The sequence below is a fragment of the Salmo trutta genome, unplaced genomic scaffold (genome assembly GCF_901001165.1).
Source record: "Salmo trutta unplaced genomic scaffold, fSalTru1.1, whole genome shotgun sequence".
Taxonomy (NCBI): Eukaryota; Metazoa; Chordata; class Actinopteri; order Salmoniformes; family Salmonidae; genus Salmo; species Salmo trutta.
The window spans coordinates 2,073,548-2,087,982 of record NW_021823258.1 but is presented as its reverse complement, the minus strand read 5'-3'; the positions used below and the strand labels follow the sequence as shown (position 1 = coordinate 2,087,982).

Genomic DNA, 14,435 nt, shown 5'->3' with positions numbered 1-14,435 from the left:
AGAGCTGTTTCCAGACAGCTGAGACAGAGCTTTTTCCAGACAGCTGAGACAGAGCTGTTTCCAGACAGCTGAGACAGAGCTGTTTCCAGACAGAGCTGTTTCCAGACAGCTGAGACAGAGCTGTTTCCAGACAGCTGAGACAGAGCTGTTTCCAGACAGAGCTGTTTCCAGACAGCTGAGACAGAGCTGTTTCCAGCCAGAGCTGTTTCCAGACAGCTGAGACAGAGCTGTTTCCAGACAGCTAAACTGTTTATGACAGCTGAGACAGAGCTGTTTCCAGACAGCTGAGACAGAGCTGTTTCCAGACAGCTAAACTGTTCATGACAGCTGAGACAGAGCTGTTTCGAGACAGCTGAGACAGAGCTGTTTCCAGACAGCTGAGACAGAGCTGTTTCCAGACAGCTAAACTGATTGTGACAGCTGAGACAGAGCTGTTTCCAGACAGCTGAGACAGAGCTGTTTCCAGACAGCTAAACTGTTCATGACAGCTGAGACAGAGCTGTTTCCAGACAGCTGAGACAGAGCTGTTTCCAGACAGCTAAACTGATCGTGACAGCTGAGACAGAGCTGTTTCCAGACAGCTAAACTGTTCATGACAGCTGAGACAGAGCTGTTTCCAGACAGTTAAACTGTTTCCAGACAGCTGAGACAGAGCTGTTTCCAGACAGCTAAACTCTTTCCAGACAGCTGAGACAGAGCTGTTTCCAGACAGCTAAACTGTTCATGACAGCTGAGACAGAGCTGTTTCCAGACAGCTAAACTGTTCATGACAGCTGAGACAGAGCTGTTTCCAGACAGTTAAACTGTTTCCAGACAGCTGAGACAGAGCTGTTTCCAGACAGAGCTGTTTCCAGACAGTTAAACTGTTCATGACAGCTGAGACAGAGCTGTTTCCAGACAGTTAAACTGTTTCCAGACAGCTGAGACAGAGCTGTTTCCAGACAGCTAAACTGTTCATGACAGCTGAGACAGAGCTGTTTCCAGACAGCTGAGACAGAGCTCTTTCCAGACAGTTAAACTGTTTCCAGACAGCTGAGACAGAGCTGTTTCCAGACAGCTAAACTGTTCATGACAGCTGAGACAGAGCTGTTTCCAGACAGCTGTGACAGAGCTGTTTCCAGACAGAGCTGTTTCCAGACAGCTGAGACAGAGCTGTTTCCAGACAGCTAAACTGTTCATGACAGCTGAGACAGAGCTGTTTCCAGACAGCTGGGACAGAGCTGTTTCCAGACAGCTGAGACAGAGCTGTTTCCAGACAGCTGGGACAGAGCTGTTTCCAGACAGCTGAAACGGAGCTGTTTCCATACAGCTGAGACAGAGCTGTTTCCAGACAGTTAAACTGTTCATGACAGCTGAGACAGAGCTGTTTCTAGACAGCTGAGACAGAGGTGTTTCCAGACAGCTGAGACAGAGATGTTTCCAGACAGCTGAGACAGAGCTGTTTCCAGACAGCTGAGACAGAGCTGTTTCCAGACATCTAAACTGTTCATGACAGCTGAGACAGAGCTGTTTCCAGACAGAAAGCAGTCAGCTAATCTTCATAAAATATCTTTAACATATGGCTCATCAGGCTCAGGTAGCATCAGGCTTGAATTTTCATGCTGATCAATGCTCTAATCAATTGAAATATAAAGCATTTTTATATGGTTTATATGCTTTAGAATGACATTTCTGGTTTTGGCGGGAAATACCAGTTTACTCCGGGAGAAAAGTGATTTATTCTCGGGATGGATTTTTTTTTTAAATACCCAGGGAAATATTAAACCCTAACACACACACACACACACACACACACAAACACAGGAACCCATAGGTATAAACAAATATGTACGTGATTCTACACATGTAAATTTGACAGGATTACATGACATAATCCTGTTTATCATGTGATATTGACAAGGGTTTAATACCCTGGATCAAAAATGATTGGTGATACGATAACATGTGTAGTGATGAATGATTTCTGTTCCAGAAATGTGTTCTGTACTGGCCAGAGAGGCGTGGTATCTATGGCAAGGTGGAGGTGCTCATTAACAACGTGACAGAGTGTGACAACTACACCTGCAGGACCCTCATCCTGAAGGTACTTTATCACTTAGTGCTGGAAGCCATTATTCACATGACCATACTGGATCGCTTCTGTCTATTTACTATACACTTAACTCTCCATTGAAAATCTACACTTTTAAAAGTTCATGTTTTCTTGACTCATACACAAATAATGTTGTTGACTCATCCTATAGGCCCTATTTGTATTTGTGACCAAAGCATAAATTGGAGAAAATAAAACACTTAAAAAAAACCCACCTCAAACATTTATCTCAAACAGACCGTTTACAAAATGCTTGCTATTTTCTCATAGAGGATGATGTCATCCTCCTGAAGAGGATGAACTGGCCAATCATCGATCTACTCGCATTAATATTTTTTATGACTGGTATACACCCACACTATTCTGTTGTTGGGGTACACCCACATCATTCCAAAACAGAAAAGCTGCTTATTAACATAATTTATTAAATATTTTTAGAAGGAAAACTATTTCACTCACATTGTCATTGATTACACGTCATATTTCATAGAAATCTGTAAACACTGGACAGTTACTTTAAGTTAGACTGAAACCACAATCTTGATCTTACTTTCACAGCAAGGGGCCCAGAGTCGTGTGGTGAAGCACTACTGGTACACGTCATGGCCGGACCATAAGACCCCAGACAGTGCCCAGCCCCTGCTCCAGCTGATGAGAGACGTGGAGGAGGACAGGACGGGCTCCCCATCGCAGGGACCCGTCATCGTACACTGCAGCGCAGGGATTGGCCGAACGGGCTGCTTCATCGCCACGACGATAGGCTGCCGTCAGTTGGAGCTGGAGGGAGTGGTGGATGTGCTGGGGATTGTGTGTCAGCTCAGAGCGGACAGGTGAGTTACCTACACCTGGTGTATTAGACAGTATGTGGAATAGGTCCAATGTAGTACAATATGTTTACAGCTGACAGGTGAGTTACCTACACCTGGTGTATTAGACAGTATGTGGAATAGGTCCAATGTAGTACAATATGTTTACAGCAGACAGGTGAGTTACCTACACCTGGAGTATTAGACAGTATGTGGAATAGGTCCAATGTAGTACAATATGTTTACAGCTGACAGGTGAGTTACCTACACCTGGTGATGATAAAGCCATGTCCTCATTCCTGCTTGTATGCTACTGTGTTTGTGTTGCTCTAATGACCATCAGTGATTACAGACAGACAGACAGACAGACAGACAGACAGACAGACAGACAGACAGACAGACAGACAGACAGACAGACAGACAGACAGACAGACAGACAGACAGACAGACAGACAGACAGACAGACAGACAGACAGGATGGATCAAATCAAATCAAATGTTATTGGTCACATACACATGGTTAGCAGATGTTAACGTGAGTGTAGCGAAATGCTTGTGCTTCTAGTTCCGACAGTGCAGTAATATCTAACAAGTAATCTAACAATTCCCCAACAACTACCTAATACACATCTAATGGGAAGGAATAAGACTACGTACATATAAATATATGGATGAGCGATGGCCGAGCGGCATAGGCAAGATGCAATAGATGGTAATAGGTACAGTATATACATATGAGATGAGTAATATAAGATATGTAAACATTATTAAAGTGACCAGTGATTCATTTATTAAAGTGGCCAGTGATTGGGTCTCAGTGTAGGCAGCAGCCTCTCTGAGTTAGTGATGGCTGTTTAGCAGTCTGATGGCCTTGAGATAGAAGCTGTTTTTCAGTCTCTCGGTCCCAGCTTTGATGCACCTGTACTGACCTCGCCTTCTGGATGGAAGCGGGGTGAACAGGCAGTGGCTCGGGTGGTTGTTGTCCTTGATGATCTTTTTGGCCTTCCTGTGACATCGGGTGGTGTAGGTGTCCTGGAGGGCAGGTAGTTTGCCCCCGGTGATGCGTTGTGCAGACCGCACCACCCTCTAGAGAGCCTTGCGGTTGATGGCGGTGCAGTTTCCATACCAGGCGGTGATACAGACCAACAGGATGCTTTCAATTGTGCATCATGTAAAAGTTTGTGAGGGTTTTCAGTGACAAGCTAAATTCCTTCAGCCTCATGAGGTTGAAGAGGTGCTGTTCCGCGGGTGGACCCTTTCAGTTTGTCCGTGATGTGTACACCCAGGAACTTAACTTTCCACCTTCTCCGCTACTGTCCCATCGATGTGGGTAGGGGGCTGCTCCCTCTGCTGTTTCCTGAAATCCACGATCATCTCCTTTGTTTTGTTGACGTTGAGTGAGAGGTTGTTTTCCTGACACCTCACTCCGAGGTCCCTCACCTCCTCCCTGTAGGCTGTTTCATCGTTGTTGGTAATCAAGCCCACTACTGTTGTGTCGTCTGCAAACTTGATGATTGAGTTGGAGGCGTGCATGGCCACGCAGTCATGGGTAAACAGGGAGTACAGGAGGGGGCTGAGAACGCACCCTTGTGGGGCCCCAGTGTTGAGGATCAGCGAAGTGGAGATGTTGTTTCCTACCTTCACCACCTGGGGACGGCCCGTCAGAAAGTCCAGGACCCAGTTACACAGGACGGGGTTCAGACCCAGGGCCTCCAGCTTAATGATGAGCTTGGAGGGTACTATGGTGTTGAATGCTGAGCTGTAGTCAATGAACAGCATTCTTACATAAGTGTTCCTTTTGTCCAGATTGGATAGGGCAGTGTGCAGTGTGATGGCGATTGCGTCGTCTGTGGACCTGTTGGGGCGGTATGCAAACTGAAGTGGGTCTAGGGTGGCAGGTAAGGTGGAGGTGATATGATCCTTGACTAGTCTCTCAAAGCACTTCATGATGACAGAAGTGAGTGCTACGGTGCGATGGTCATTTAGTTATCTTCGCCTTCTTTGGTACAGGAACAATGGTGGAAATCTTGAAGCATGTGGGGACAGCAGACTGGGATAGGGAGAGATTGAATATGTCCGTAAACACACCAGCCAGCTGGTCTGCGCATGCTCTGAGGACGCGGCTAGGGATGCCGTCTGGTCCAGCAGCCTTGCGAGGGTTAACACGTTTAAATGTCTTACTCACGTCGGCCACGGAGAAGGAGAGGGGGGCCCCACAGTCCATGGTAGCGGGCCGTGTCAGTGGCACTGTATTATCCTCAAAGTGGGCAAAGAAGGTGTTTAGTTTGTCTGGAAGCAAGACGTCGGTGTCCGTGACGGATGTGGCTGGGTTAGGACAGTCAGACAGACAGTCAGGATGGATGTGGCTGGCTTAGGACAGACAGACAGTCAGGATGGATGTGGCTGGGTGAGGACAGACAGTCAGGATGGATGTGGCTGGGTTAGGACAGTCAGACAGACAGTCAGGATGGATGTGGCTGGGTGAGGACAGTCAGACAGACAGTCAGGATGGATGTGGCTGGGTGAGGACAGTCAGACAGACAGTCAGGATGGATGTGGCTGGGTTAGGACAGTCAGACAGACAGTCAGGATGGATGTGGCTGGGTGAGGACAGTCAGACAGACAGTCAGGATGGATGTGGCTGGGTGAGGACAGTCAGACAGACAGTCAGGATGGATGTGGCTGGGTGAGGACAGTCAGACAGACAGTCAGGATGGATGTGGCTGGGTGAGGACAGTCAGACAGACAGTCAGGATGGATGTGGCTGGGTGAGGACAGTCAGACAGACAGTCAGGATGGATGTGGCTGGGTGAGGACAGTCAGACAGACAGTCAGGATGGATGGGAGGAGGGATGTAGGTGGGTGTGACATAATCATGATCAGACACTTGTACATGAGAAACTGTGTTTTTCTTACAAGAGAGGGACAGAACGTGGTATTATGTTTGTATCTCTTTCAAACACACACACACACACACACACACACACACACACACACACACACACACTCATCCCCTGAGCCTGAACAGGGTTTAAGCTGAAATATCTCCCACAGCCTGTCTGTACCAGGATAAAGCACTCATCCATTAGGATGAAGCAGTAGCCTGCAGCTCAACAGGGTATCAAGGACTTCATAATGTTGCCTTGGTTGAGCTTAGTTAATCATTGAACAGAATGTACTGAAGCAAACTGCCACTGTACCGTTTAGATGAGTGAGTAAGAGTTTAAATGACCTTTTATCGTGACTAATTACCACAGGTTTAAATGAGCTGGAGAGAATCCTAAATGGTTCATGTATTATGAGACAGAACATTGGTAATTAATGTTCCAAATGTTCAGCAGCGCTAAAATAAGAGAGAGGTTTTTCAGTCAAAGTGTGAGATGGATTCATTATTTTTCAGACAGTAGCATGGCCACAATTGATGGAAGGTTTAGTTTATTATAATACTTTTCCACTCGTTGTATTTCAGAGCATGTTACTAACATGCTGACACTGTTACTGGTCCATTCTGTTCTTTTTGCCGTGATTCTAATGGCTGCCTTGTCTCTGTGTGTCTTTTCAGAGGAGGCCTGATCCAGACAGGGGAGCAGTACGAGTTTGTCCACCACGCCTTGAGCCTCTTCGAGACCCGCCTCTCCACCGACACCGGCCAATGAACAGAGGCCAGGAAGTTTTCACGGGACATGCCAGGTTATTTCAGGAAGTGGAATTTAATTCCCCCTAGTGGGAAGGACCTATCTTACCTGGTGACTGTGAGGTCATGTGACTAATGAGGAAGTGGATGTTTGGGTGACGATTGGATGGTAGATGTCCTTGAGGGCTTAGTCTTTGTGGACATGTATGGACAGCCTGGACTGCTATTGGCTGATTGAGTCACCTTACAGAGAGAGAGAGACGGAGGTATGGACAGGTGATTTTGTCTCTGAATGTAACGTATGCTTTCTTCCCTTCCTCCTTTTCCTCCTCCTCCTCTTCTTCTTCTTCTACTACTTCCTGTCATTCGTGAGAAGCTCTGCTTCTGAAAACGTTGTTGTGAGCAACCTGCCTCTGTCCAATCAAACTTTCTGATACTGCAGCTCTGTCCAATCAGATTGCCTGATATTGATTCTGTAGTATACCTACACTCTGACCTCTTCCTACTATGTGCTACAGTAGATGGGTAGGTAGTCTGTGGTCCTTGAATCGTCCATGGTGTTTCTATTAAAAAGCAAAAGGTACGTTGTCGAAATGAATAACACTTGTCTTTGTGACTTTACTAGGATATTTTTGAATTATGATTTTTATTTTTTATTTTTAACTATGTGCTGATACACAAAGGGTATTATTCTAAAGACTGTTATATTCTATTGGAGGTTGGCTTTTCTCTCAGTAACACACTAGAAGCTGCCCCTCTGCCATATAGTATACCTCTTATAGCATGTTGATTATCCATTGAAACATCAGTGTATGAAAGGTGAGGGAACGACTGGGCCTGTCTGCACGGTACTACACATCAAAAGGACTTTACGCTATGGGGATGGCCATTATACACACTGAGTTGGAAGCAAATAACAAAAAAAAAAGCCAGCCGACACGCGACCCTTCAGGAATTGAGTTTGGCAGCCCCCTGCTATAGGCCACCCTATATATCTACCTTATTCACAGAGAACTGTCATGGACGCCGTGGGATCCAATGTTGTTCCTGCTATAGGCCACCCTATAGATCTACCTTATTCACAGAGAACTGTCATGGACGCCGTGGGATCCAATGTTGTTCCATACCAAAGCTCGCTGTTATGACTTACTGTGTGATCTACACTGGCTCTGAAATGGCATGACATTTCATCAGTAAATCAATCTTACTACCAAAACATTTTTTTTTTCTTCAGACAATCATTTATTTTCCATTCCTTAGCTTTCAAATCCCTCCTTAGGTATATTTCTTTGTAAATTAAAAGCCCAGTGCAGTCAGAAACATGATTTTATTTCTGTGTTTAATATGTATTCACATACTATGATGTTGGAATAAGTACCTTACAAAAGTAAGGCAGTTAATTGAAATTGAGATAAAAACGGCTGCGTTGGACCTTGAAGCATCACAGATAATTATATGACTACTTTCTTTACCAAAATGTAAACGTTTGCGTTTAAATGACAATGGTGCACTCATGTTTTGTTTAATTGTTGATCATATAGATTCAATTATAGTAATAATAATACTTTTAGTTTTATACAATATTAAGATCATGTTTTGATGTGTAACAGTAAACTCTTTTAGACATTATGTTTCTCTGTATGACTGAATGGTATAGATTCCCATACACTTTATCTCTGAAACAAAACAATTATTACAAAGATAAGGTCAATCAGACACGGATTATCTGACCCTGATTTCAAACTGTGATATACTGTAGCTTCTGAATGCCAAATACATACAGTTGAAGTCGTAAGATTACGTACACCTTAGCAAAATATTATTTAAACTCAGTTTTTCACAATTCCTAACATTTAATTCTAGTAAAAATTCCCTGTCTTAGGTTAGTTAGGATCACCACTTTATTTTAAGAATGTGAAATGTTAGAATAATAGTAGAGAGAATGATTTATTTCAGCTTTGATTTCTTTCATCACATTCCCAGTGGGTCAGAAGTTTACCTACACTCAATTAGTATTTGGTAGCATTGCATTTAAATTGTTTAACTTGGGTCAAACGTTTCGGGTAGCCTTCCACAAGCTTCCCACAATACGTTGGGTGAATTTTGGCCCATTCCTCCCATTCCTCCACCAGAGCTGGTGTAAGTGAGTCAGGTTTGTAGGCCTTCTTGCTCGCACATGCTTTTTCATAATCTGCTCACTAATTTTCTATAGGATTGAGGTCAGGGCTTTGTGCAAGCCACTCCAATACCTTGACTTTGTTGTCCTTAAGCCATTTTTCCACAACTTTGGAAGTATGCTTGGGGTCATTGTCCATTTGGAAGAGCCATTTGCGACCAAGCTTTAACTTCTTGACTGATGTTGCTTCAATATATCCACATATTTTTCCTCCCTCATGATGCCATCGATTTTGTGAAGTGCACCAGTCCCTCCTGCAGCAAAGCACCCCCACAACATGATGCTGCCACCCCCGTGCTTCACGGATGGGATGGTGTTCCTCGGCTTGCAAGCCTCCCCCTTTTTCCTCCAAATACAACGATGGTCATTATGACCAAACAGTTCTATTTTTGTTTCATCAGACCAGAGGACATTTCTCCAAAAAGTATGATCTTTGTCCCCATGTGCAGCTGCAAACCGTAGTCAGGCTTTTTTTATGGCGGTTTTGGAGCAGTGGCTTCTTCCTTGCTGAGCGGCCTTTCAGGTTATGCCGATATAGGACTCATTTTACTGTGGATATAGATACTTTTGTACCTGTTTCCTCCAGCATCTTCACAAGGTCCTTTGCTGTTGTTCTGGGATTGATTTGCACTTTTCGCACCAAAGTACGTTCATCTCTAGGAGACAGAATGTGTGGCCCAATGGTGTTTATACTTGCGTACTATTGTTTGTACAGATGAACGTGGTAACTTCAGCTATTTGGAAATTGCTCCCAAGGATGAACCAGACTTGTGGAGGTCAACAATTTTTTTCTGAGGTCTTGTCTGATTTCTTTAGATTTTTGCGTGATGTCAAGCAAAGAGGCACTGAGTTTGAAGGTAGGCCTTGAAATACATCCACAGGTACACCTCCAATTGACTCAAATGATGTCAATTAGTCTACCAGAATCTTCTAAAGCCATGGCATCATTTTCTGGAATATTCTAAGCACAGTCAATTGTGGAATTGTGATACAGTGAATTATAAGTGAAATAATCTGTCTGTAAACAATTGTTGGAAAAATTACTTGTGTCATGCACAAAGTAGATGTCCTAACCGACTTGACAAAACTATAGTTTGTTAACAAGACATTTGTGGAGTGGTTGAAAAATGACTTTTAATGACTCCAACAACCTAAGTGTATGTAAACTTTCGACTTCAACTGTAGATTGGACATGATTCCCTTCAGACCTTTCTGGTAATTCCTGAAAATCTGAAGTGAGTTGCACAATTACTAGCTTGGAATCCATCTTGAGTAGCGCTCCATTTCACTATGGTCTCACTAGTGAAGCAGAGTAGTATTCAGGATGGATTCTAGTCAAAACAAATACCCCCACTGCTCCTTCCTCTTCAAACAAGACATCTATGAGGTCATGTCCTTAACTCCACAAGAAGATTCCCACAAACAGCCAAAGGTATTCTCATGAAGCTGCTTTCCCTACAGATCATGCTTTAGAATAGTTTAGTAGTCTGGAACCTCAAACTGAATATATCACTATTTCACTGAAACAGTAGGGAAGCAGAGTGATATGTGTTCCAGGTTCGGGTTTTAGTGCTCAATAGCCGGATGGTCTATAATCTACATTCTGCTTCTCTTAAAGTACATTATATTCATGGGTTGCATGTTTGGTCACAATATTGTTTTAAACGTTCAATTTGGACTGATGCCCGACTGAGCATTTTATTAAATGCATCGCCAACGAGCGCTGATGAAGATTTCATCAAAAGCGCATTACAGTGGATTGGAAATACAAAGAAATTCAAAATGAGGCAAATAATTTGTAGGAAAACGTTGAATGTCGCCAGATTGACTTTCACTAGCTAGCTCAAATTGACGGGAGGCCACCGGATTTTAGCTAGCTAACGTTAGCATTGCTAGCTATTTTCGACAAACTTTGCTAGCTAATGACAACATTGCCATGTCTAAAGTACATTTGAAGACATGGTAACGCTGGCATTAAGTTGTTTCCTACTAAATATTTGACTACTTTCGCAATATCATCGTATTTCCATGCACTGTAGTGTGATTTTGACGAAACAGTAGTTAGCCTCCGTCCAGAATGCCACCGGTAGAGGGCGGCTTGAGAACGTTCATAACAATGGCATGACACGACCGAGTGATGGAGGTGCAAACCATGAATATGCGTGATGGAGGAATATATACACTACATCTGAAGTGCCATTAAACATATTGTGGTCAGGCATTTCTATAAGGACCATTAAACATATTGTGGTCAGGCATATCTATAAGGACCATTAAACATATTGTGGTCAGGCATATCTATAAGGACCACATAAGAATCTATCTTGCTGCTGAAAATGTGCAAGTGTTCAATCAAGGAGGATGCAGATTGTTGTTTGTTGTGTGACAATGAATTGAGAAACATTTCACTTTTTGTATGTACTTATGGATGATTTTTGTATTATTATTTGTGATAAAAAAAAAAGGTTTTGAATACATAAAATGTTAACCGTCCGTGCATATTGTTTACTGTTAGTAGAGTTGTATCTATCCACTATGTGGGCTTAATGGCCATATTAGCCAGGAGGACAAAGGCCTGCGTTCCAAATGGGACCCTAGAGCCTTTAAAGTGCACTACATTTGAACAGGCCCATAGAGCTCTGATCACAAGTAGTGAACTATCTAGAGAAGAGGGTGCCGTTTAGGATGTAAGCCTATGAGTTCTTCCCTTATGTACTACTAATGGACTTGAATGTTGTGATTAGTTCTCTCTTTGTCTGACATAATAACCACAGTAGTAACTATTTATATATCTGATATAAGCTGTACATATTGTATGTATGCTTTAATGAAATGTACATGTTTGGAGGGCAACACAAGGAGAGGTGCAGGCCTCAAACAGCTGTTTGTGTTGTTCCTACTACTGAGGGGAAAAGGGTTTTTATCTTCTACTGTACGACTGGACATCTGTTCACTAAATACTTGTTGGTGCGGAGGAAATATGTTGCCATTAATCTGTATTCCAACTCTTTTAGTGTTTATTCAAAAAGCGTGTGTAACAACAGACCAAAACTAAAATCTAAAACTTAGCTAAAACTAAAACATTGTGTTGAGTAATTGTTTTGGTGGTTTACTGAGGGTTTAGTACTGAAGCCATACTATGAACTTTAGACAGCTCTGAAGTGTTCTGTTGACTATATTACTGTACTGTACATGGAATATTCCTGGATGTTACTCTAGTACCCTGTGTTGTGCAGAGTTGTACTACCTTGAGAGTACTACGTTGAGAGTTGGACTACCTTGAGAGTACTACGTTGAGAGTTGTACTACCTTGAGAGTACTACGTTGAGAGTTGTACTACGTTGAGAGTTGTACTACCTTGAGAGTACTACGTTCAGAGTTGTACTACCTTGAGAGTACTACGTTGAGAGTTGTACTACCTTGAGAGTACTACGTTGAGAGTTGTACTACCTTGAGAGTACTACGTTGAGAGTTGTACTACCTTGAGAGTACTACGTTGAGAGTTGTACTACCTTGAGAGTTGTACTACCTTGAGAGTACTACGTTGAGAGTTGTACTACCTTGAGAGTACTACGTTGAGAGTTGTACTACGTTGAGAGTTGTACTACCTTGAGAGTACTACGTTGAGAGTTGTACTACGTTGAGAGTTGTACTACCTTGAGAGTACTACATTGAGAGTTGTACTACCTTGAGAGTACTACGTTGAGAGTTGTACTACCTTGAGAGTACTACGTTGAGAGTTGTACTACGTTGAGAGTTGTACTACCTTGAGAGTACTACGTTGAGAGTTGTACTACCTTGAGAGTACTACGTTGAGAGTTGTACTACCTTGAGAGTACTACGTTGAGAGTTGTACTACCTTGAGAGTACTACGTTCAGAGTTGTACTTCCTTGGCTAGACAGATAGCGGCTTGAAGACGCCACTAAACTGCCCTGTACCTAAACAGAAAATGATACTGTACCTAATGAAACTGCTGATACTATACCTACTGTAAGACGTTGACTTTATAGTCCTTACTGCCAATAAAGAGAAACTGTTTCAAACTATCACACACTGATCTGGTTTTAATTTCATCCTTGTCTCTCTTCAGCATTTAAAAAATGGTAATGTTGTGAAATGTGTTAAAGTGAAATGAGGCACAGCCTCTGAAACATGGCAGATGCCTACAGTATTTCAGGGCTCCAGACTGCGCTGTAGATCTGTGAAAATGTAAACGGAAACTGTAGTTGTTGAGGTTTGATGTTGTTGTCATACCCAACAGACTATGCTCAGTTGCCGGAAATTGAAAACGAACTAGAATAGAAAATACATTTCGAGCTCTGAGGTTTACTGAAAGTTTTGGTTTCATCGAGCCAGGCTTCAGAGAGAGAGAGAGAGAGAGAGAGAGAGAGAGAGAGAGTGAGAGTGAGAGTGAGAGTGAGAGTGAGAGTGAGAGTGAGAGTGAGAGTGAGAGAGAGAGAGAGACAGAGAGAGAGAGACAGAGAGAGAGAGAGAGAGAGAGAGAGAGAGAGAGACAGAGAGAGAGAGAGAGAGAGAGAGAGAGAGAGAGACAGACAGACAGACAGACAGACAGACAGACAGACAGACAGACAGACAGACAGACAGACAGACAGACAGACAGACAGACAGACAGAGAGAGAGAGAGAGAGAGAGAGAGAGAAAACATACAGGAAGGAAAAAGGAGTGGACTACCTAAAAGTACTTCTGGAGAACAAAGACTTTTGATGCCCCCTCCCTCTCTCTCTCGCTCTCTCTCTCTCTCTGTCTCTCTCTGTCTCTCTCGCTCTCTCTCTCTCTCTCTCTCTCTCTCTCTCTCTCTCTCTCTCTCTCTCTCTCTCTCTCTCTCTCTCTCTCTCTCTCTCTCCCTCTGTCTCTCTCTCTCTCTCTCTCTCTCTCTCTCTCTCTCTCTCTCTCTCTCTCTCTCTCTCTCTCTCTCTCTCTCTCTCTCTCTCTCTCTCTCTCTCTCTCCAAGGGGGAAAGTTTAGAGACACATATTTTAAAACACATCTATTAAAAAAAGAAGATTTTTATTGAAATTTTACTAATAGAGACAGAAGTATCAACAGCGCACTATTTGACTCATACCCACCAAAGTTCTGTATTGTAATGTTGCCTTATTTAGAGTCTAGGGGGGGGGGGTCTGGTTGAATGCTTTGGAAGCTTGGAGCTGGAGTCATACAAACATTCTACTGGTTGAGGATATCCTGTAAGGACTCAAGTATCTCACTGTTTGGACGAGGTGGAATGGATGGAAGTCTCCAACGTGAAACTGTGATCAGTTGTCTTCACACAACATCTACTGGGAGTGCTTAGTACTGAATTTCTGAAGAAAAACATTTCTGGGGGATTTTGGAGCACTGTAACTGCAAGGCTTCACAGGACTTAAAGTTTTACTCAAGTGGATGAGGCAGTTCTGCTGATTGCCATATCTTTTGGAGTATGGTTTTGGATTATGCACTTTTGGATTTAAATTTTTTGGGACGTGAATAATGTATAAACCAACAATCAAAATGCTGAAATGTAACGTTTTTTGTTTAACACTTTGTGTGGCATCAGGGATTCTCTTGGTAAGTCTAGAAAACTATAATTTCATCCATCATATCCAATGAACCACTTGATGAAAGTCTCATCAAAAAGTTTCAAAAGTTTATATATTTTTATTTCTGTTCATTTATTTGGGAAATGTTACTGTAGGCTAGAGAGAGATAGAAGCTGCTGTTTGTATG

At 43.0% G+C, this 14,435-nt stretch overlaps 2 protein-coding genes across 2 annotated transcripts in view; both read left to right on the top strand.

Annotated features, from left to right (window-relative positions):
• The window catches only part of ptprr (protein tyrosine phosphatase receptor type R), a 46,999-nt gene extending 39,249 nt beyond the window's left edge, over window positions 1-7,750 (top strand). Inside the window, exons 11-13 of the mRNA XM_029748449.1 lie at window positions 1,973-2,083; window positions 2,651-2,922; window positions 6,461-7,750. Coding sequence (XP_029604309.1) covers window positions 1,973-2,083; window positions 2,651-2,922; window positions 6,461-6,554 — 477 coding nt within the window. The 3' untranslated portion in view covers window positions 6,555-7,750. The remainder of the gene's footprint in view (window positions 1-1,972; window positions 2,084-2,650; window positions 2,923-6,460) is intronic.
• Window positions 7,751-13,688: 5,938 nt separating this feature from the next.
• The window catches only part of ptprb (protein tyrosine phosphatase receptor type b), a gene marked incomplete in the record, with an annotated part of 108,757 nt that continues 108,010 nt past the window's right edge, over window positions 13,689-14,435 (top strand). The window contains 1 exon segment of the mRNA XM_029748490.1: window positions 13,689-14,276. Coding sequence (XP_029604350.1) covers window positions 14,199-14,276 — 78 coding nt within the window.